This window comes from Lathamus discolor, chromosome 4, assembly GCF_037157495.1.
Source record: "Lathamus discolor isolate bLatDis1 chromosome 4, bLatDis1.hap1, whole genome shotgun sequence".
NCBI lineage: Eukaryota > Metazoa > Chordata > Aves > Psittaciformes > Psittacidae > Lathamus > Lathamus discolor.
Genome location: NC_088887.1, coordinates 44,509,193 through 44,533,181, shown reverse-complemented (window position 1 = coordinate 44,533,181; position 23,989 = coordinate 44,509,193). Strand labels below are relative to the sequence as shown.

At 37.3% G+C, this 23,989-nt stretch overlaps 2 protein-coding genes across 3 annotated transcripts in view; one reads left to right on the top strand and one right to left on the bottom strand.

Moving 5' to 3' along the window:
- PDK3 (pyruvate dehydrogenase kinase 3) overlaps positions 1-23,989 on the top strand; it is a 54,603-nt gene that overhangs the window by 24,114 nt on the left and 6,500 nt on the right. For both annotated transcript variants that reach the window (XM_065677249.1, XM_065677250.1), the window contains 7 exons: positions 2,753-2,824; positions 10,520-10,704; positions 12,788-12,877; positions 16,298-16,375; positions 18,533-18,609; positions 19,768-19,869; positions 20,477-20,587. In XM_065677249.1, coding sequence (XP_065533321.1) covers positions 2,753-2,824; positions 10,520-10,704; positions 12,788-12,877; positions 16,298-16,375; positions 18,533-18,609; positions 19,768-19,869; positions 20,477-20,587 — 715 coding nt within the window. The remainder of the gene's footprint in view (positions 1-2,752; positions 2,825-10,519; positions 10,705-12,787; positions 12,878-16,297; positions 16,376-18,532; positions 18,610-19,767; positions 19,870-20,476; positions 20,588-23,989) is intronic.
- PCYT1B (phosphate cytidylyltransferase 1B, choline) overlaps positions 22,624-23,989 on the bottom strand; it is a 44,166-nt gene continuing 42,800 nt past the window's right edge. Inside the window, exon 8 of the mRNA XM_065677254.1 lies at positions 22,624-22,698. Coding sequence (XP_065533326.1) covers positions 22,669-22,698 — 30 coding nt within the window. The 3' untranslated portion in view covers positions 22,624-22,668. The remainder of the gene's footprint in view (positions 22,699-23,989) is intronic.

Here is a 23,989-nt window from a genome sequence, read left to right as displayed (position 1 = left end):
GGTTGTTGGCAAACTTGCTGACAACTGCAGCATTTGGTCTTTTATGTAAAAGTGAGAAACACTTTATAGTGTGGAAGGTACCTGTGACAGACCATAGTCCAGTTCCTGGCATGTACTGTGCCTGTGCTGGAGAAACTGTAGCATTTTGGCTCACTCATTGGTTCAGGTCATGATGGCTGCCTTCAGTTTCACACATTTGATGGGCAGCTTCAGCAGCTTCCTGTTTAGTTTCTTATCAGAAGTGCCAAAACCACTTTGCAGATATAAGGGGTCTGAATTAAGTGAAGATTATTGGGGGGTCATTTCAAAACCATACCACAGGTTTAGATTGGAAATGAAAATGCAGACACAGTCATTGAATGATGAGGTCAACCTGTATTGGAGGAACAGAGTAAGACTTCTTCATGGTAATCGTGCAGGTATTTTTTGGGTAGATTGCTTTTCTCTGTATAATCAGGTATTTTGCCCAGTTTCCTTTTGCCACACAAACAAATATAAGACAGCAAATATTTATTATAGAATAAGAAAGGAGGTTTTTGTTATATTTTTTTATTATATTACAACTCACAGTATGAGGGAACTAGTCCTATCTGACAGTGCTGGTGGTCTTAAGTTACATGGTCTTGTTGTTGGTTTTTTTTTTTTTATTACTAAACATATTTGCAAGGATGTCACGTGAATTATACCCATCTTCCTTTTCCACAGAAGAAGTTCAAAAAACTCAGTTTCCTCTTGGAGACAATTAGAGATTAAATTATTTAGATATGTTCTCATCATCCATCAAGGAAAAGGTGAGGTAGGCAGCAAAGACTTGTTGTGGAATGTTATGTACTCATTAGAGGCAGAGCAAAATTGAGCACAGGAATGTGTCTTAAGCATTGTTTCTACATGACATTGCCTGGTTTGGTGAAAAGTAAAAAAACTCATTGCCTGTATGGAGCCAAGCTGATGACACCCTGAATTACTCAGTGCCCATTATTTTCCTATCTTTCATTTTGGAGTTTCTTTGCTGATTGTTTATTACTGTGTTTTGCTAACTGTAATAATGGTACCTTTGTTCCCATCCTGTACCCATAAATAACTTGATTGACCTTGATTCATATGAGACAGGTAATGTTGAAGAATATGTACCTCTCTGAAACCAAGGAGTGGGTGACCATAATTTGTTACATGTTAAGTCTTGCTGGTGAGGCAGCTGAGTTCAGAGACTAAAGCAGCCTTTTCCAGAGAGAATTAATGAAAAAGGAGTAAGTGCAAGGGCAAATTCTCAAGGGAGATTAGTTCTGATTCACTCTTAGAAACTCAGTCCCTCCTCCTGCTGGTGGTCCTGATGATTCTTCTCCTGCCCCTCTATCCTCCACATCATGCAGCTGAAATGGGGGCTGGAGTAGCAGCCTGTGGTGCTGGAGGGAGTCATGTAGACAGCCGCGCTGTGTTAAGCTCTGCTGTAGCTTGAAGGTGGAAGGTGAAGTTTCACAGCCTTCTTCAGCTAATCTTAACATAGAACTGCCACCAACAGGGATTTTGTTGTAATGTGAAGTTGTCCAGTCTTCAGGCTTGGGGTCATTCTCGTAGGCACTGAGGTTCTGCATAGGCCATTCTGTTGAGCTGATCTCATGGTTTGCTGCCTACTGAAAAGGGTCACTTGTTTTGCTTTTTCTTTATGTGGGCTTTATGGTTATCTTTTCCTTCTTGTGCTAGCTTTAGCTGGTTAGACCTTTCTGTGAGTTCTTTTCATGTAAGAGAAAGGCTCGAGTTTTTTAATCAGTTTGGCATGCTGTTACACCACTGCAGGGAGCTACAGCTGTTGAGACACACATCTGATTAGCACTGATGTTTTCATAGTGCTTAACCAGGAGTGAAGGGAGGGCAAAAGGGAATGACAGCTCCTTCTGGTAACGCTGAAACCACCCAACCTTTTACGTGTGACTGGTACCTTGTGTGATTTACCATTTCTGTATTTTTTACAGCTAGATCTGTACTGCTAATGCACCTGTTTCAGGGGGTGATCCCTGGTCCTCAGGCCCAGTGGTGTGAGGTGGTGAATTTTAAGTGGTGGTGGGCTAGTTTCCTGTGGAACAGGCTGGCCATGTTGATGTTGAGTGGTACTTTGCCTTAAATCTTTTTTGGGTCCTGTGGTACATCTGTGGCTCTAAGCATAATAATATCTCATGTGTGACAAATATCTGAAGTAGAGAGAGCTATGTTGTGTAAGAGTGGTGTTTTTATGAAACCAAGGGTTGTGTCAGGTGGCCTGAGGTACAATGGGAGGAGATGTGAGAGTGTGTGATGGGGAGTACTATCCTGGAGTACGGCTTCATGCAGTCTTGTTAGTGTGGCTTTTGGGGAGTGTTCCCTGGAGCTTTATTTTGGCAGGAAGTTTGCATCGCTGTCTGAGGAACGTGGGAAAAACTATCATCTGTAATAAGTGGATGACCAGGAAATAAAGATCCAGGGACAAACTAAGATATATGAAATTAAAGACCTACCTGAAGAGGGGTTTTGCTCCTGTTAACTTCAGCTTGATTTATATAGCAATTTCCCTAAATCGTGGTCTGTAGAGTCATAAATAATACAACTCAATATAATATATTGGAGTTGCTTTTTTCCCTTTGTTGTGGTATCCCACTTCATTTTAGCCTTTACAGAAGACTGTGTACTACTGTTGTTGCAGGTGAGGTTATAGTCTTAAGATTTAAAAAGAATAACAATTTAAGTATTTTAACTATTTATCATTTTTGCGTACTTTCAGGTACATGCAGAGTTTCCTTGAGCTTCTAGAGTATGAAAATAAAAGTCCTGAGGATCCTCATGTTCTGGATGAGTGAGTAATCTGGTTTCTTGTGATGGTTCATTTTAAAATAATCTGTCTCAAAACAATCAAGCGTTTTTATACTACAAGATAACAGTAATCTTATTTATAAGGTAGAATTTGTGCAGGAAAGGACAAAATTATAATCTGGAGCAGGTTATAGGAATCTTATGCTTTTGAACAATATATTTTGCATTTGCACAGCCTGATAGTTTAAGAAATAGTGTGAAATGCTTCCTCCAAGGCTGTATGGAGAAGTCACCATGCAAGATACTTGCATATCAAATGCTTAGGATTAAAATGTCATTTCTGGATACATTGAGTTTAGTGCTGTTGCATATAGTGTATATCAACACATTAATACTTTGATTTCTTTTTCAATTTGAAAACATTCAGTGTGTCATTGTTTTTATTTAAAAGCTTTTTTAATGGGCCTCAATTATTGGTGTTCACCTACCTCACTGAGTAATACTACTTATGTTTTGAGAAGGAAGGAAAGTTTAGCCAGTTTTCTTTATCCACAAAATCATATTAAAATTGTTATGAGAATGTTTCTTTGAAATGTGTATGTATGAGAAAACATACAAGTGAGAACAGGTACAACAAATGCATTAGAGACTTAAAAAAGCGAAACAACCCCTCCCACCACTAAGGGGTATGGTAACTCTGTACTATATAGCAGCCAGCTTTGCTTCAGGAGATTACTGATTGCTTTTGTTCCATCAATTAGTTTTCTTAGGGTAGCTTCTCTTGTTAAAGAAGAACACCCCCCCAAAAAAAAAAACAACAACCCAACCCCCCCAAAAAAACCCTAGAAATCTTAGAGCACTTTATAGGAAGCATTTTTTAAAACATCTTGCAGTCCAACAAATGCTATGGTTGTACAAGATGTGGCCTATGCTGTGCAAAAATGATGTTTTGTTTTCAGGTAGTTCCCGGTGCATTAACTGGTATGTTATGTTATGTTAGGCTAAGTAAGGGGTTTATTAGGCAATGCATTTTAGGTATTATGCCCTTTTGGCTGTGGTCATGTTATCCAAGGTCTTTACATTTTAAGTATCAACCAATACAGGAAAAACTGAATTGCGTGAGTACCGTTTTGCCTGCATGGCAGAACTGTAGAAGGAGCTGTAAGGCTCATAGACTGAGTGAATTGTAGTGTTACTAAACAAGGGAAAGTAACTATTTTCTCAGTGTGAGTCCTTATCTGGAATACTGTCTTCAGTTCTGGGTACTTACCTATTAAGCAGTTAAAAGGCACATGGACAGTATTGATATGAAAGGAACAAGAATTGGAGATGTGGATAGTTCCAATTCTGAGTAATGTTGAAGGCATTTGTTTAGACTGGAAAAGAGTGATTGAAGTGTGAGACACTGAAAGTCTGAGTGTACCAAAAGAAGAAGTCACCATAATAAAGGATTATTGGTTGCTTGAAATGAAGAAGTGGAGAACTAAAAAAAAAATGCCTGATTTTTATTGTTGTTGAGACTGTACACAGGGCAAAAAATACACATTCTAATATTAGCAAGAACAGACTGAAAAAGACTGTTTCAGTCTGTTCTGAAAAAGCAGAATGCTTTTCAGAGTGGAAATAAATAATTCCATTTTATTTAATAAATAAAATAATAAATATTAAAGTATTTTCTGTAGAGCATTCCATTTTAAAAGCTTTTAAGAATAGATTAGTTTTTATTGATGCTCTAGGCATGCTTCTGTAGTGGATAAATTAGATGAACTTTTCAATTACCTTTAGTTGTTACATTTTGTTATTCTGTATTTACAGCCTGTTTACTGTTGGCACAAGAATTTGTTTGTGACTTGTTCAGTAGTTAAGTTTTCCTACTGCTTGACTTAAAAGAGCATTTTTAGTGGAACTAAGTTACCAAAACTTAGGTGTCTGTTTCTTTTTGAGATGGCATAAGCTGTTCTAGACCTGTAAGCAAGAGGTAGATCACCATATGTTTTAAAATATTGATGAAGAGTTTTCTTGGAGATCTGTTTTCAGTCTGCGCATAATTATAAAATGAATTATCTTAATCTGGCATATGGATAACAAACATTCTTTATGTTGTTTCATGGCAACTGGAAGTGTTGTTTGATACTCTATATTAGTATGATACACCAAATATTTGATGATGAACCAAATATTTACTCATTCAGTATAACTGTTAACATATTTGAAATCTTGTGGTTATTGCATTTATGTAATTAAGTACATATAATAAGGGTGCTGGGGAATTCTTTTTTTTCTGTATTCTGAGGTGAAGTCCAGGTAGGGACTAGGACAGTAAGAGTTGCCCTTATACTGATATTGGCCTGTGGGGGGAAAAAGATGAAAGACTGATTAAAGAGCAGGTTTGTCTTCTTGCCAGTACTGGGTAGGCTACCTAAGATTAGAAAGTCAGATTTACTTTCCTGGTCTTTGCATGTCATGTCTTCCTAGCTTTCTGAAGGCTGTGCTATTTAACTGGATATTGATCCATAATTAGCTATCATTTTATTATTCTTTGCAAAATACTTATTTAAAAAATAACTATGTCCATATTTATCTTGTAATAACCCACAGATAGATAAATTAACAAATTTCTCAACTTCTGTACCAATATTACTTGTTGCTGCTGTCTAGCTCTATCCTACTTTTATGCCTTGCAGTCAGCAGAGAAATACAGGGAACTAGTTAATGAACTACTTTGCAGTGAGGGAGCGTCGGGTGGAGAGGAGACCAAAACAAACCACTTATCTGAGTTAATTTAGGTTTACATACCGCTTTTCTATTATTTGTAATTGTATGTATCATTTAATACAGAATTTGAGTCATTATCTGGGACTTCATGGGTAGTGTCTTCAGGGATGCATGACTAGGAATAGTACTTTCCTTCAACCAGATTAATTTGCTTAGAAAAAAGACAAGTGGAAGTTGAGTCTTAAGGTATGCTTGGTCATTTGAACCAGAGACTTTCCGGTACTAGCAGTTACCTGTGGTGTATCTCTGAGTACCTTGCATATAGTAGGATGTGAAGAGGGGTTGGAGCATTAATCTGTTGGTTCCTGCATTGAGCATGCTGTAGGGGCATACTTACTACATACTAATACTGTGTATTATATGCTTCATATTACGGAAGGCCACTCTTGCATATTTTGGTCATCGGAGTGCCCTGTGTGGTATCAGATGTTTTGGACATTTCATAATGGTCCTTATCTCACAGAATCACAGAATGGTTTGGGTTGTAAAGGACCTTAAGCTCATCTAGTTCCAACCCCTTGCATGGTCAGGGACGCCTTGCACTAGACCATATCACCAGCCTGGCCTTGAACACTGCCAGGGATGGAGCACTCACATTGTGAGTGGGCAACCCATTCCAGTGCCTCCCCACCCTCACAGTAAAGAACTTCTTCCTTGTATCTAACCTGAACTTCCCCTGTTTAAGTTTTAACCCATCACCCCTTGTCCTATTAACTACAGAGTCTGATGAAGGGCACCTCACTAACATCATTGTAGGCCCCCTTCAGATACTCGAAACTGCTCTGAGTTCTCCACACAGTTTCTGTTCTCCCAGCTGAACAGCTCCAACTTTCTCAGCCTGTCTCTTCTTCCTGTAACTTAGTGTCTCCAACTGTGAGACATGCCTGGGTGGAAGTACTTCAGATTTTCTTTGGAGCTGAATGTAGTGTCTACACCAAGCACTCAACCATGAAGGCTTACAGAACAGTTGATTTTTAGAAATTGAATGAGTGCCTTGGTGGTCTTTTTAGCAGCTGAGATGGACCTCAGTTTGTTACAGCTAATCAAGGTAACAATGGCATAGGAGAGAAGGGGAGCTAAAATGCTATTTTAAAGAGGTTTGATAATCCACAGATGTGCTGTATCAGTGTTGGCAGGACTTCAGTTAATACCTTCTAAAACAGTGGAATTTGATCCGTTCAGCACTAGTGTTGTATCTTTGCTTGTATGGTGAGTCTGCTCTGGTATTCTCAGAATTTGGACACTCTTTCTTTGGATTACAGGATTACAAATATTATCCATGTACTGTCACAGCTGACTATGAAGCCATGCAATGAAGTGAATTGGAAATCAATGTAGTTGAAAAATAGACCTCTTTCAGTCCTGTGGACCCTAAACTGTTACAGTGTGGCTCACAAAGACAGACAAGGCAATAGAGAAGGTGAATGGTTAGAAGCAAGTGTGGAGATGTTTTTCAGAGTGGCCCAAATTATCTCTGCTCTTCGTGTATGAATTTGAGGATAGATGTTATGTTTGAGAATGTTACCTTTATGAATATCAGACTAAATAAAGGGATTTTTTGTCTTGGCATTTCTGTGATGAAGGTTCAGAGGTGCTTCAGTTTCTTTATTACATTCTCTTGGTTAGCATACCTTATGAAAGCTTACTACAATGTCACCACGTTACTGTCACTGCTGGTAGTATGTGCATATGCCAAAAGGTCAGCTTACTTTTGCCTTTTTCATAACAAAAATCTTTGCTCAAGCTGCAGAGTGGCCAGGTGGAAGTCGTTCCACAGTTCTGTCAAACAGTGTGATTGTGTGATTGAGAACTGTTGCGATAAGGCGTCCACGCTCAGTAGATGTGGTAAGTTGGCAGAAGTGTCAGAAACTCCCCATGGTGTCAATAAAACACACAGAGGCAGAAGCTGTTTTTAAAGAGTTGAAGTGTTTGTAAAATGTGCTGTTCACATGTACTTTCAAAGAACACTTATGGGTACAGGAGGTGGAGTTTCCTTGCTGTTAATCTTTGTAGGAGGGTGTGTGTGGGAGTGTCCTGGAACTGAGAGTGACTTAAGCAGTAAGCTGGCTAGAGATAGCACATAGACAAGGAACTTAGTAAACAAGAAGTAACTTTCCTTTTAGCAGCACAAAGATTAAGATAGCGCTTCTGTTAGCGATTTGAAATAAGTAAATATTTGAATAGATTTTAAGAGGGTGCCATTTCTTTTACATTTCAAGTAATGTGAAATGCTACTTCAGTTAGTTTTGCACTTCGAAAGTAGCTACACTTTCTAGTAGAGAAATCTTTGTGAACTTGTCCCTGTCTTTCTGACGACTCTCAGCTGCCAGATAGCACTTGTTTAAAAAAGGGCAGCCAATCAAAAAAAAAAAAATCAAATTGCATATCTGTTCCATTTAAAAGGATTTTTTTTTTAGTCTACTTATCACTTTGTCTTTCATTTTTCAGATAATGCTATCCATAAAAGAGAAATAGCAGAATTCCCTTTGTCTTTACATTGACTTTCTTATGACTTCTTGCAGTTTGATGATAGATCAAACCAGAATAATATATACAGTCATTAGGGAGTTAAAATAGTAACTTGGTTTGTGACATTGTCTTCGCAGAAGTCTGTAGGCTTAGTTTATTTAACAGCAGTTGTAATGCCTTCAGTATTTTTTTGTTAATACAGAAACCACTGAAGCTCACTTGACTAAAATAGCTTCATATTAGTATTTTCTCATCTGTCGAACCAACTGCATTATTTATTTGTTGTGGTTTTCAGAATACAATACACTGGCTTCTGAAAAGAAAAAAAAAAAACCTGAAAACAAAACTACAAGTAATTGTTTAATAAATTTTTCAAAGCTATTTTGGAATATTCCACTCCTCCCCCCCCCCCCCCCCAGCTAATCCCATGAGCATTTTAAGAAATTCTATATATGATCGTCCACAGTTTGAGTACAGTAAAAACTTTTGTGTTTCCAGGGGTTTGTGAGATTGGGATGTGGTAAGGAGTGAGTGGTAAGATTAAGGAAATATGCTTAGATTTCTGCCTTGCCGCTTTGAAATGTGCCTGTACATACTTCATGTGTTTGGTCCTTTAAAAGCATCCACTTGATGGAAACACTTGAGTGAACTAGTTATCTTCGAAGATGGAACTGGAGATTTGGTGTATCACTTCAATAATGAAGAATTCCTTTATTTTGTGTATTTGCACACTAAGCTTCAGCTATGATTTGGTGCTGGTCTGTAGCAGATGAATCTCCTAATCCTGTATTTGCCCCTCAGCACACTCTGCGCATTTAAGTGCTTTGATAGCGGGATGTCGGTGAATGGTTTGCCCTCATGGAGCACATTAGCATCATGTTATATATATTGTGGAAACTGGAAGTATTTAAAACAAATAGCAAAGCTGTCAGCAAATAGCTGTTAGTAGAGAGTGTTGCGAGTTGTCTTTCAGATGTGACTGTAGGTGTTGCTTCTCTGCTGTGTTCTTAGCTAGTGTCTTGTTGCCCTGAAAAAGAGAAGTAGCATGAATACATCCAGGCACTAGCCTTACCTTGAAAACTAACATCCTATCTCAGTGGTTATATAGAACACACAGAATCAAGATTTAAACATAAAAAGAGTCTTGAAATCTTATAAACATTAAAAGATTTTTGAGTTGTCAAGTCGGCAAGATTGGTAAGTAAGATAGCAGTCATTCTGTATTGTGATAGTATTTAGATTGGAGAATTCAGCAGTTAAAACTTTTCTATGCACAACATGGTGTTGAAAGACTATTGAACAGTTAATACACAGGCAAAAACTGGTGGCTAAATTGAGAATGATGAAAAACTATAGAAATTGGAACTTACACTCCTTTAGAGCTGTCAGTGTAGAGTGGCAGAAATACTTAGAACTGTATCACTTGTTAAGAATAGTATGGGGAACTGTCAGAAGATTGTTTTAGCTAAGGGGTTATGGAAAGGAAGGAAGCCGATGCTTTAAATGTGACTAACTGGTAGTCTTTTACTTTTTGGTGGTTTTCACCCTGCTCGTTGGACTAGATAACTGTTAAAGATCTTTTCCAACCCTAACTATGATTCTAATAATACATTTCATTTCAGTATTCATTATAAATCTGCTGAGAATGTTCTGCCATTGATGTTTCTTTAAAACGGATCTGTGGAATTGTAGATGCATGCACAGCTGAACAAGTCTCCCAGCTGTCTTTGAAAAGTGTATTTCACTGTGTGCTTTTTTAAAAACAAGATTATATAATCATTCTAGTGTTAATTTAATATTGGAGGATGTAATGCAGTTGAGTAGTACTGATTTTTCCATGTCTAGGCTTTAGAAACCTATTAATAATTAATATTTCAAGTATGTGTGAGTTTGCATGTGTGGGACAAAAAGGATGAGCACTTCCAAGATCATAGGTGTCGAGCTGCCTTGGTAGAAGCAGAAGCCCTCCAACCTGTTTCACAGTCAGTGTGTGCTTGTAAACAGCCACTTCTTAAAAGTAATGCGATCTCCTAAAACTTCCTGATACCATAAAGAGCCCATCAGAGCACCATTGTATGCGCTCTGCCATCCAGTGGTCTAAAAGGAAACTGAAGTCACACTGGTAATAATTACCCGTCCTGTTGCTCGAACTTACAGAACAGATAGATGCAAGGTAAAGGAAATGCATTCAGAAGTTACACTGCACAGGCTGAGGTGTTGGAAAGAAAATGTAAAGCTTATCAAGTTATGAAGGTCAGTCAGGTTTGTTTTTTTTTTCCCCCAAGCTTCTTTTCCAATCTCTCAGGTACTGTTAGAGAATGAGTTACCATGGTGCATACAATTTCAGTAAAAGAGAATCTTTTGTTCTTTTTGTTGTCTGCTAATGGTGAAAAGAGATTTAATTTAAAGGGATGGTTTGGGGAGGAGTTGAAAAGTGAGAGATTGAGTTTAATTATACTTCTTAACAATCTGTTTCTGATTTTGTTTCCTCTAGCTTTTTAGATGTTTTGATTAAAGTCAGGAACAGACACAATGATGTGGTTCCAACCATGGCACAAGGGGTGATTGAATACAAGGAAAAATATGGCTTTGATCCGTTTGTTAGCAGTAACATCCAGTATTTTCTAGATAGATTCTACACCAACCGCATCTCTTTCCGTATGCTTATTAACCAACACAGTAAGTAATTGCCTTTCTCATCTTTGAGAAGTCATTAGTTATTGCTTGTAAACCTGAAGCCATAGCTTGTTTCTGTACTCATGACTAATTCTTAATATTTTGTGCTAATTATAGTAAGATATTCTGGCAACCTGTTAATTTTGTTATTTGCAGTTATCAGAAATTAATCCAAGCCAGCAGTGTGCTTTCTTCTACAATTTGTCAGGCTTTGTCAGTGTGGCTGTCGCTTTTTAACTTTGTTGGCAGAGACAGCTTGTGTAGTCATGCATAAACTATTTTTAGATTACAGTAGAGTAGCTGTATCTTTCTGCTCACAAATCTGTCAACATAGTTTGTAGAACTGACATTTATTCCATAATGAAATGCAATGATGCCATAAATTTTGAATAGGTTATGCACTATATGGATTTTTACTGCTATGTTTTTCCAGCAAGTTATCTAGACTTTCTTGCCTTTTAAAAAGGTTGAGTGTTTCTAACTTAAAACTTAAGTTTTATCCCTTGTGTTCTCGTACTTCCTATTCACTCTTTATGAATAAATGCTAGAAATAGTCATCTGTTGTCATTAGTTTGTTTCACTTGTTGTTACTAATAAACTTACTTTTTTATATTCGTATTACAGAGTGAAAGGAGTTACTTGCACAGCTCCTACTAACCAATATGTGCAACCATGCAGAAAGTGATCTGTATAAAGTTAAGGACAGTCTTGTGATCTCTTTTAGTGTACCTTGTGTCTTTTAGGTCTAGAGCTTCATTGTCTGCTCAGTGTTCTGCTTTTATGAGCTCTTAGAAGCTGTAGTGTGCTACAGATAATGCAGACATTAGCTACTGTAATGCAAAGTACTTTACTACAAGATGTGTGTTGTTCCAGTAACTTTTAGTGTGACTAACAAATGCCTTCCTGTGTGTGTACAAATACCTTCATTGTGGCAAAGCATAGAAAATGAGGTAAATGTGCAGCTTATTCTTCTATGTGGGTAGACAAGTAACAAGCAGAAAAAACAAGTTAAGTTAAAAGGCTCCCATAGAAGAGTTCTACCAATAAATAAAAACATTTTCCTAATAGAATTCTTGGGTCAAGTGCTAGCCTTATTGGCACTAGTTCTGAAACATCAAACTTATTTCTTTGAACTGAAATGGCTTTTCTTGTGGACACTCTTATTTAAGTGCTTGAAACTTAAAACTACTTACAGATGCTGCAAGTTTTGTTAATCTTCTAAAATTTTTCTATGGGAGTGATCCATGTATTATGCCAAATATTAATCTCAAAGCACTGATGAATATGGTAATTGGAAAGCAGGATGCAGAAATGAGTTTTCATGTAGTCTCCATTTCTTTCATACATTATTGACAGACTGTTTCTTACAGTGCAGTTCTTCAAGGCACAGTGTGCCATTGTGTTAGCTCACCAGGACCAGAATAAGAAAAGCTTTCAGATCTTGTCATTTGTTCACCTCATACTGCATCTGTTTCATATCAGAGCTGAATAACTTGCTAAAATAGCAGAAAATCACTTCTGCAAAAAAAGTGTAAAACCTTTCTAATGCTTTGAGAGCTAAACTCTTCTGAAGGATCTGGTGAGTGCAAAGGAAGGAGTAGGGAGCATATTGCTGAGAGTCAGGGAGAAAGTCAAGTGAGAGACACCCCTGTGCCAGCTGTGAAATTGCAGCTTAGGTGAGTGCAAAAGGCTTTTAATGCTGTCTTACAGTTTGTCAGTCCTTTTTACTGTAACACTTCTATTGTTGTGATTGCTTGTGTTCTGATGTAGTGCTATGAGTGAAGCATTTTAGTGTAATCTAATTTTTGATAGCCCAGTTCGAAATACAAGTTTAAATATAAGTTTTCCACTTAAACCCTCCCACACCATTTTGGTTTTAATTAGTCTTAGCTATAAATATGAAAAAGAGAAAACAGAAGAGGGAGGCATGTAGTCTTCCTAAACAAGGATTCTGGCAATTTGCTAGAGTATGTTTTTACAAGATGATGCGCTATCCACCAAGTTTCAGATACCATCAGATTTGAACTTTCTGGGCTGCCTCAAGTGTAGGAGATAACTTACTGCCTTTTTTCTTTTCCCCTTTTAGCACTTCTTTTTGGTGGAGATATTAATCCTGCTCATCCCAAACATATTGGAAGTATTGATCCTAACTGTAATGTAGCAGAGGTGGTTAAAGGTAAGATGATGTTAATGTGTGTGTTGATTAAAAAAAAAAAAACAAACAAAAAACCCCAACATAAAAACACCTCACACCTTAGAATATGCAGAAATACGGTTTTGAGATACAAGAGACTGAAAGTGATTTAAATTCACTTAATAAAAAGATAGAAGTTCTGCAGTTGCTTGCAGCAAAGCCATGGGCTTATTGAGTCTTTCTAGTGTCTTCATTATTGAGAATGGAGAACCTTTAGGTATTTTAATGGCACTAAGTAACCAATGTTTTAATTACCTTAATCTGTCCTTTTAGCAAAACACTTCATCTGATAGTTAAACTTCAGATGTTTTCTTCCCTAAAATACTTAGAAGGAGTTTCTAATGTACTGCTTTTTTATCTGATGCCAATACTAAAGAAAATTTGAGAGCAACTGATGTTTTCGTTTGTTTACTTAGGCCTTTCAGTAAAACTTCCTCAGGTGTCAAATATTCCAGGGAAATTCCTCTTTGCTGTGTGCATCTGTTCGTACCACAGCCTGTTCTCTCTTATACAGAAGACATGTATGTGACCTGAATGGCAGTCACATTAGAAATACTGTTTTCTTAAATGCTGTTCACACTCTGAGTGTCTCTATTTGCAAATACAGGTAATTACATAGGAGTGACTTCCACCCTCTATCCTTCACTGCTGTTTGTGCAGCTGCAAGAGGGGAAGAATATGTTTCTCTCCTTTGCTTTCTCTCAGCCTTTGGTGAAGTAAGAGGGAAACCTTCCTTATGTCAGACTTTGACCTGCATGATAGCTTGCTTTGTAATGTAGATGCCTTTTGCTGTTATGAAGACTTCTTGGCGTCTAACTTTTTTTGTCTCTAAGGCAGCCTTTTTTTCAGCAGCTTTCTTTTCTTTTGATTGATCTTACTCCAGTTTGACCTCAGCATTGTATATGTTAGTCCATATGTTCAAATGCATTTTGATCATCAAGTTCATAGTTGTTGCCTTGGACAGAGGAATGCATAGTGTCAGAAGGTACACAGTCCAGTTTTCAAGGAGAGGCTGAAATAGCTCTTCCACAGAACAATGGCGTCATAAACACTATGCAGTGTTGTCTTTCAAAGAAGCAAGAAGTCCTTTAAACCAGACTGTCTAGGGTCAAGGTGATTGAGGCCATTTCCTTGCAGGATAGGTGGAGGGGTTAATTTACATTGTGTATAGTGTGCTAGCTCCAAAATGTTCTGGTTCACAAGCAGCATTCTGAGCAATTTGTCAGAGTTAAGACATTGACTTCTGGTACTGTATGTGGTTGCTACAAGCCCTGTGTGCCCTTCAAACACTGAAGAAAACAGTTACTCCTTATTTCAAGCAGCTTCATCGAGTGTTGTGTCTGTAACTGAGGTGGGTTTCTGTCTCACTGGCTGGCTTTCAATAAGATTTTTGAGCTGATAGCAAATCCAATCTTGTTCCTGGAGTCAGAATTTTAGAGGTGCTCATAAATTCTTCATTCTTGTTGCTGCTTACCTCCAGCCACAGCATGAAGCATGCTTTGAACTTTGCAGTTTCTTTAACAGTCTTAGAACTTTGCCGAAGAGTTGGTTTTGGGAGGAAGGTAAAATGTAAGACTGCACTCAGACTCTTGACAGTTTTCCTTGGGGCTGGATATTTTACTGGATCATGAAGTGATGGCTCCTTCCTGTTCATCTCAAGGGTGGTAAGCTGTCTACTTCTTGAAAATGGATGAGAGTTTGTCACTGAATTTAGGGAGGCTAAATGGATTTATTTAGAGCCTCTTGATTCTCTCAAGGTTTGTATAGTGGCTGTCTGCATCCACATCTGTGGAGTACAGTTATTGATTTGCTTTTTAGAGGCCTTGAAGTTTTTTTCCACAATAGAAATCCAACTTCTGCCCGCAGGATCCTTATAATTTTTATTTCTGTGATCTGGAAACTCTTTGAAATGTGCTAACATACTTCTTTTTCCATGTAGACAGCCTTATGGTCATACTAGCTCATTGCTATCTTCAGCTTTTGAAGACTGAGTAAAGATTGTGGCTGTGCTTCTTACACCCCTGTTTCTGAAGCACAGGATTGCTCCTAAGGCCATAGAATTTCTGAGATAATATTTCTGCATATTTTTTTCCTAAATTATGCACATCCCAGGCTGTGTTCTCTGTACAGTTCTCTGTACTGCTTGGATATTAAATGGGATCTTGATCTTTTTTACTAGGACACATTTTATTGTGTTAATGACAGGACACTTTTAGAAAGTCTCTGGAGCTGACCATCTTGACACAGAGCATTCCTACTGGGTAGCTGATTTTTGTGGGACATTCCCAGGACTCGGTCAAGAAAAGTTCCAGTGTTGATTAGCCCCGTTTTACTAGACCTCCAGCAGCATTTGTGTTGGTCTGTGTAATATGTCCAGCCCTGCAGATGTCTGAACAGCTGATAGAAATGGCTTTCAGATAACAGGGCATACTGTAGATGATTTCTGTAGCCATTGTGAAGGAGTGCCATTGCAGGTAACCAGCCCTTTCTCTGGGGTAGTGATTTCACTTTTTGAGCTTGTCACAGAGCTCTGAGTCTTGGCAGTGACTGTTTTCTTTTGTAGTGTCACTTGGACAGGAGGAAGAAGGTACATGTAGGGTGAGGTCAAATGCAGTTGTTCTGGTATCTTAGCAAAGTTCTTTGTCTGCAGAACTGCCCATCTTTTTATGTGCTTGCTTATAGCCCGTACTTCTTACAAGAAAGCTACTTCTGTTAAGGTAGCTTAAGCAATGCAGCTAGAACATGCCTGAGTTTGTGGTTTCTCTTTAAGCTAACACTTGCTACTTGTTTCTGAAATATTTTTGCAGATGGGATGCCAGTGAATATTTAGAACCAGTAAGAAAGCTTTCAAATAAAAGATGACTTAAACTTCTTTGCTGTTTTTTGACAATACATAAAGACTGATTTGGATTCTGAGAAGGCTTTTTATTTTGGTTTAGTAGGGAAGAATGAAGAATCTTAGATTCCAGCTTTCCCCCCCGAAGACCTTGAAAATCAAGCATTGTAAACAGTGTTGTGTTTGGAAAAAATGAATTTGTGGTTGCAGTGTCATCACTTTTTTGTTTGAGATTGAAAGTATTAAATTGTGATCAGCACATGACAAATAAGTAGATATTATGGTCAGCCTAAGATTATACCCTTCTGGTTTTCAAGCCTTGAACAAAAATGAAAAATAGCTTGTCTCTACTAATCTGCTTTTGTTTGTAGATCTTTAAATAGAAGTTGCCTTTTCTTGACAAATGGGCTATAATCATACAGAGAAAAAAGGGATTAGAATGGATACCAGTTGCACACTTGTAAACTAGTTACTAAAATGAGCATTCTGCTTGTTGCCTTTTGCATACAGGATGAACTTTGCTAATCTTCTGTAGATGATTTTAATCAGTGTTCTGTTGTTTATAGATGCTTATGAAACAGCTAAGATGTTATGTGAACAGTACTATCTGGTGGCACCTGAACTGGAAGTTGAAGAATTCAATGGTAATTGTGAAATTGTGATGTACGTAGGAAACAGCATTTCGAATAGCTGTGATTTCTAGTTTTGTTTAGTGACAATTTGAACTCTGCAGTCCTGTATTGCAGGGTTACTTTAGTTCTGATGTGTCTGCATGGGCACCTGAATTACAGCTTCTCATCATGATATGTTTACTTCTTGATGTTGAATGCAGAGTGCTAGCTGCTGAATTTGCTGTTACTTCAAGGAAAATAAAGTGGTCAGGAATACTCATAACTGGGAAGCAAATGCACCTGCCTTCTAATTAATCTTATAATAGAGCTGAAATTTGTTTAATTTTGAATATGCCTATAAATCCCGCTGTCAGTCTCTGCACTAGTGGTGAGCTCTTCTGTGTAAGGTGGCAAAATTGGATTATTTTTTTGCATAGCTTATGCTGTAAGTCCTACTATAAACTTCTTATGTGAAAGTCTGTTTCAAGTTGATTGCAAAGGTGAAAATTCAGTGCTACAGAATTGATGAGAATAGATTTTTCTTCATAATTTCTACTGACAAAAGGTAGATTACTTTTTTAAATTAAAAAATAGTTTTGAGTGATCCTCGCAAATTTTGGACAGCTATCCAAACATAAGACTATACAATGTTTCCAAACTTCAACAGTAGAGTTGCAGAAGTTTCAGAAATGAGTAGCATTCAATGGAGTGATACATGGGAATGTATGTTGCTTAAAGTACTATTTAATATTGTAGAAATACTTCTCTACACAAAGTGATATTGTTAAGTCGGATGCATTACTATCAGCCCCTCTCCCAAAACCAAAGGACCCAACCTTTCACTGTCCAAAACTGAGTGATTTTTTTGAGCAAAAAGGACTGAGTGCTGCAAGAGAGGAATCAATGCAAAAATTCATTTGAAGACTAAGTAAAAAGATACAGCAGTAGAGAAAACAAGTTGGTGGGTCTCAAAAAAAGAAGTGAGGAAAGAATTACTTGTTGATTATAAGCTAGTTTATAGGAAACATGAGGAAAGTGGCTTTGCAGATGAGCTCACAAGAGCAGCAGTAGCATGTTTTCTATGTGTACTCTATGCCTTAAAGGAGTACAAATCAGTCTGCCTTCATTTTGGTGATGCATAAAACTGGAGTATCGACTCTGACAAAATTAACATAATAAAACAATAGGTTGCCTTGCAACTAATTATGTAGAGCATTATTTTGGTCTTCCCCTTTTCCTAGGAGATTTTACTACTGTGTCTCTTGAAGTAATAATTGGTATTATTATCAGCCCTCAGTGCCAAAAATGATGACGTTGACTCCAGTCACATTTGGCTGCACACATCACTCTGTGTGCATGTTTAGTTTTTCCTGCAGTTTATGAAGCAGACATTCAGAGACTTTTCTTCAACCTGAACTTATGCTGAGTCTGACAAGCTGGGACTGTATAATTTAATGCTACTAGATATTCAGAGATGGGTGCATCTTCAACAAAACTGTCCTGGAATGTATTAGATGGAGCTGTAGTATTTCTGGCTAAATCAGTCAGCACTCTAGCATTCAGAGCTGTGCCAAACCATACACCTCTGTGGAAACACTAACAGCAGGGCAATAGTGGCCAAATAATTCAGTTATGATTTGGGATAAACTGAGATATTGTTTGAAGTATATTTTGAATTTTTTTGAGTACTTTGCACTGTCTTTTAATTAAGGAAAAATATGTAATTGTTTTTAGAATATTTAAAGTGTTGTGGGTTTGTGGTTTGTGGTTTTTAGTTGGGCTTTTTGCTGGTTTTTGTTTGTTTTCTTTTTTTAGCTTAATCTTTCTATGCAGCAGGTATCATGCTCAAATATTATGTGTGTTAAGAAAAACTTCTCATTCTAGTGGGAAAATTCTCTTAGCATACATTGTCAGGATGAAACCAACCACTGTTTAGTGAAGTTTCATATCTAAAAGTCTGTTGCCATAAATAGATGTCTTTGAAAATCATCACTAGAGTGTGTTACTTCAGGTAATAGGAGCTAACTGAATTTTATGTTTTTACTTCATGGAGCTAATGTTGCACTTGGAAAATTAGAACATGCTTACATACTTGGTTTTGGCTACATTTTCATGTTATTCCTGTAGATAGAAATGCTATAAAATACTGTTTTTAAAAAAGAATTTACTTTTTTTGGTTTTGTTTTTTAGCTAAAGCTCCAAACAAGCCTATTCAAGTAGTCTATGTACCTTCTCATTTGTTTCATATGTTATTTGAATTATTCAAGGTAGGTTGCACTTACTGTTTGGAAGGTCTTGTGAACTTATGATACTGTTGAAATTGAGATTCTGCTGAGTTACAGCTCTTAAATGTCACTTCAGTTTTTTAAGCTTATTCTTAAACAAGTGAAGAGGGTTTGAAACTGTTAAAATCTTAGAGCTTTCTCTTATGCCCTTGTGTACTTCAGAAAAAAAATGTGGTTTCCCACTTAGGTGCTTTTGCAGCTTTAAACACTCATGATAGTCTTTTTTGCAGTGGTGATGTGCTCATTACCTTGCAATTTTTATAAGCTTGCTTCTTTATTGCGTATTTGAGGACTGCTTAGGATCAGTGTCTTTATTGTGAAAACAACCTATATGTCTTTAAACAGTGTGAAGAGCAGTTTTTGTTTTGGCTTGTGTTTTTGTAATAATTGGAACAACAGTGAAAATGGAACATTAGAGCTATTGTATGCTTTTGAGTAAGACAGGTGGTCTTAGGTGGTGCAGTTGAACACCAGAAATTAAGGGGAAAAAATGCATTTGGTCAGAGAGAAACTTTTCCTAAATAATGGTATTTGGGGCTTGATTTCTGACACTTGTTGTGTATATTCATTTAAATTTTCCCTGCTTTGCCATTTGTAACTAGTTCTAGGGCAGAACAGGTGAGAATTTCTACATTACTTCTAGGTATGCTTTGGTACAAGTAATGAAATAGTGTGAAACCAGTAAGCTGTAAGTAATGGTAATGTGCGATAGACTGGTGATGGAAACCCTACTAATAGATACAATAAAGTCAGATTCATAGATGATAACTTAACAATTGTGTGACTCAGGCTGTCTTGCTGTCTGGTGAACGTAACTGTTGGTGTTCTGCAAGGTGAAGGATGTTGTCATCACTTCTATATAATTACTTGATTTCACAAGGTTGGGGGGGAAGAAAAAATTACTGCTTTATGTTCTCTGACTATATTAAATAGGTAAAAGTATAAAGAAGTTATGATGTGAAAGTTTTAAGTACTAGAAAGCACTTCTTGAATTTGTTTTAAATATGGCCTTTTCTTTTCTTGTATACAAATGTAGGAAACAGGATCTAGATTCAACAAAATAACTGCAAATTCTAAGTTGTCATAGAAAGCATATATGGTAAAGATAGAATTAACCCCACTTATTTCTGTTATCTGTAGAATTCAATGAGAGCTACAGTGGAATTGCATGAAGGTAAAAAAGAAGGCTATCCATCGATCAAAACCTTAGTCACTTTGGGAAAAGAAGATCTATCTATTAAGGTAAATGTCTAAACATAATACGCATCATATAAACCTGCTAGGTTTAGAAGAGTATGACTTATAATTTGAAAAGGCAAAGTAATTACTACATCAGTCCTGACACTTCACATACATTGCAATATTTTCAGTTGGAAGGGACCTACAAGGATTATCTAGTCCAACTGCCTGACAACTTGAGGGCTGGCCAAAAGTTGAAGCATGTTGTTAAGGGCATTGTTCAATGCCTCTTAAACACTGACAGGCACGGAGTATTGACCACCCCTAGGAATCCTGTTCCAGTGTTTGACCATCCTCTTGGTAGAGAAATGCTTCCTCATGTCCAGTCTAAACCTCCCCTGACTGATGCAGCTTTGAATTGTTCCATGCATCCTGTCACTGGATCTCAGGGAGGAGAAATCAGCACCTTCTTCCCCATTTCCCATTTTCAGGAAGCTGTAGAGAGCAGTGAGGTCACCACTTAACCCTCATTTTTTTACTAAACTTGTCAAACCCAAAGCCCTTAGCTGCTCCTTCCATATTTCTGAAGTAATTTACATAAAGCTGCTGAACTTTTGCAGTTTTTTTTTTTCCAGAACGTGTTTAAAACTCTTTAATTTTCATTCCTTAGATAAGTGATCAAGGTGGAGGTGTACCTTTAAGAAAAATAGACAGATTGTTTAACTACATGTACTCAACAGCACCCAGGCCTAGTTTGGAGCCGTCAAGAGCTGTGCCTTTGGTAAGCAATTGCAATATGTGTTTAAATGTCCCAATGATCTGCTCTGGTTGTATGTTTCCTTTTACTGTAATTTACTGGATCAGGTTTTCCAGTGAAGAAATTGTTTATCTCTAACAAGCTTACACAGGTAAAATGTATCAAGAGAAAATGGGTTCTGTTATAGTCACTTAATCTTTGGAACAGAAAATTGCTTTTCTTTTAACATATTCTTGGAAGCAAGAACGTCTGCATAAGTAGAATATTTTCACAGGCTAATGGACAGGATTTTTAGTGCTGTATTAGTGAAAAGGTGGGCTAACCTAATGAGTTCTCTTTGGTGTGTAAATTACTGTTGATCAAAGTTTCGTATAATGAGTGTATTGAAAAGGTGAGCCCACACTGTCCGAATTCTAGCACTTGAGAAGCACCTCTTGGTAACACATAAGCCTGCATTTGAACTTTGAAAATTATTTTTATATAAGGTATGTACTGTAAAAACACATTTAAAAATTAAAAATTCCCAAGCCTGCATGTGATATGAACACTTTTGGCATATTCCTGTTCACTTGGAAATATCCCATGTGATACTTCCTTCTGCAACGTATCTGGGTCAGATTTCAACCAAATTCCTCATAGCTTCTTCTAAGCAGGAAATTATTTTGGTGATGAACGCATAGGTACTTCTAGCAAGCCTGATTTTCTAAATTAGTATTAAAATTAAGTTATTATTACGAAGTTATGTTATTAAATTACATATTGACTCATTATGATAGAAACGATACAGCTACTATTCCGTTTGACTGGTTTTCAAATACGTGGATTAATACTGATACCCTACTGCCTCTTCTCATCTTTGTTCTCTGTAGCTTCTGATGCAATCCTTTATGTTTAGACATGCCAAAAACCAGTTGATTTCTTTTGAGAAATTTCCTTTACCTATTTAAGAACACTCTTACCTATTTAAGAAGCATAATCTTAAGTGTTTTGTTTTATTTCTGTGTTGGGTTTTTTCCTTCCCTTACTGTGTGTGAAGTGCCTTTAGGCAGCTCTTAAAATGTGGCACAGAGAATGTGGATGACTATTTCTGATGTAAAATAATTAACAGTGAACTGAGGATGAAACCAGTTCAGAGTGTTCAGAGATAATGAATTGTTTTTTAGATTTTTAGCAGAAAGTCTCTACAGTACTATTAGTCTGCAGTTCATTACATTGTGGTACGTAAGTGTATTGCCTTGCTTTCACCAGTGTTTGATGCTACCACAGTATGTGTAACTCTTGGTTCTATATCTGCATTAAGTTGATATTAATACTTCACAGTTCCTACCTCTGCAACGCATCTTAGTAATATATTTCAAACTTTGGCTTTTTCGTAGAAGGTTTTCTTGAATGGGATGTGTGATGGTGAGAAGCCTTAATTCAAATATAACCTTTTTCTTTGTCACAAATGGCAGAATCTTGATTCATAATCTGCCTTTGTTCTGTCTCATTTTTGATCAGCAATTTACTATATCAGCCTACAAGGATTTCCTGAAGCTTGTTCTCACTATAAACTTATACCTTGATTATCAGTTGTATTCACTATTAAAATATCTCTTCTTTTATGGCTCTCTGATTGTAGAATGTGTTCATTTTAGGATTTACACGATTTTTTCTTTCATTTTTTTTTTCCCTGTGCGTCTTTCGCAGTGCGTTCTTGTATTTATTTCCTTACCTTCAAGACTGCTTACTTTGATTCTGTGGCATTTGTACTTAATATGCTTTTGCTGCACCCCATTTCCAGGCCTTGCTTTCCTCTTCAGTCTGTATGTCACTGTAGTCAGACCTGCAAGGTATCCCCCTCTCCTGTGAACCTGGCAGCTTTTGCCCTGTGAGTCTGACCCAAAGCCTGTACATGACTGAATGTCAAGAACAGTTTTTAAGCTCCATTATTTACATGTGTGTTCAGAAAGACAAAAATCAGGGACTGGGAGTCTGTGGCATATCTTTCCACTAAGAGAAATAAGGACTTGGCAGTGAAGCTTGCCATGTTATGTATTATGGCCCAGTGTTTTGCCTTACCAAGGTACTCCTCTGGGGTCTGTTGTCTTCATATTTCTTGTAAGTTACCCATTTTGGAAAATGCCGTAGAAACACTGTAGAGAAGAGACAGGACATTTTTGGAAGAGGACAGTACAAAATGATGATGAGGGCTCGCACAGAGTGTAAAAGACTGCTGGAAGGGGCAGGAGGCAAACAGCAGTTGGGCATCAGTTTCAAGGAGGTGTAATTCTTGGGAGAGGAAAGTATAATGTGTTTTCAGGATTGCTTGTTACTGCCCTTTACTTGAGCTGTTCCTGGAGGTTTGTACTATCTACAATTTGCCCTTTAGTTGCTGTGCTTCATTCCTGTAATGTATTGTCTCGTCTCCACAAAAAATGCAAGTCAGCTTTTGGAATGATTTCTTTTAGTTCTTTCTAAGATAGTAAAGTATCTCCCTTTTTTTTTGGTTTTGGTGGTTTTTTTTTTTTTTTTTTTAAGAAGTGAAGAAATGCGTCTGGCTTTGAAGACCAGATGTTTGAAAGTGATGCATGTGTCTCTAATGGGAGACTGAGAGTTATGTGCTTAAAGCATACTGTTGTTTGAAGGAAGTGCTGCTAAGCAACCATTCTAACTGTGGAAATGGACACTATTAACTATGACAAGTAGTGTGAGTAGAAAGGGGATCTTTGGCATTTCTGTTTTTCACATTGCTCAGAACTGCTGTGTAAGAAACTAACCAATTTAAGATCACTAAAACTAGACTTCTGTAAAAACAAGGCAAAGAGGTCAAATGATACTGTAGAGATAATAGATAACAGCAAGAGAATTTGTGATGGGTACTGTAATATAAAGTTCTTTAATATTCATCCCTCCCTCAGGGGATTTCCTATGAAGTCATACTACATACTAGGTCTGTATAATGCTCATAAGTCTTTTCTTGGCTGCTTTTTTTTTTTTTGTATCATTTGGGAGGTTTGTTTTTAAGATTAAGGGCATGATTTTCAGTTTCATGTGAAGTTGCCTTTGTAGAAATACTACAATGGAACAAGTTTCTTGGTTTTCTGAAAACATTAGGTGTCTTAATTCTTCTTGTAAACCTCATTTACAGATAAATTGTATTACCCCATTGCCTTGTATATTAATCTTTTCAAATGTTTGTGTGTCTGGACTCCTTCCTTTATTGCTTTGGATAGCCCTGAAAAATGCAGAGGGGATTGGGTAAATAATCGACCACCGCGATTCTTGGCACGTACCCAGTCATCTGAAAGGAGTGATATGGTGATGTGTAATTCAAAATCTTACTCCCTGGCTGCAGTGAGAGAGGCTTGGGGTTTTGGTTTGTTTTCTTACAACTTCTGACAAGAGTAGGCTGGAAAAGGTGCCAGGTGTTGACCTTGTGGCAGC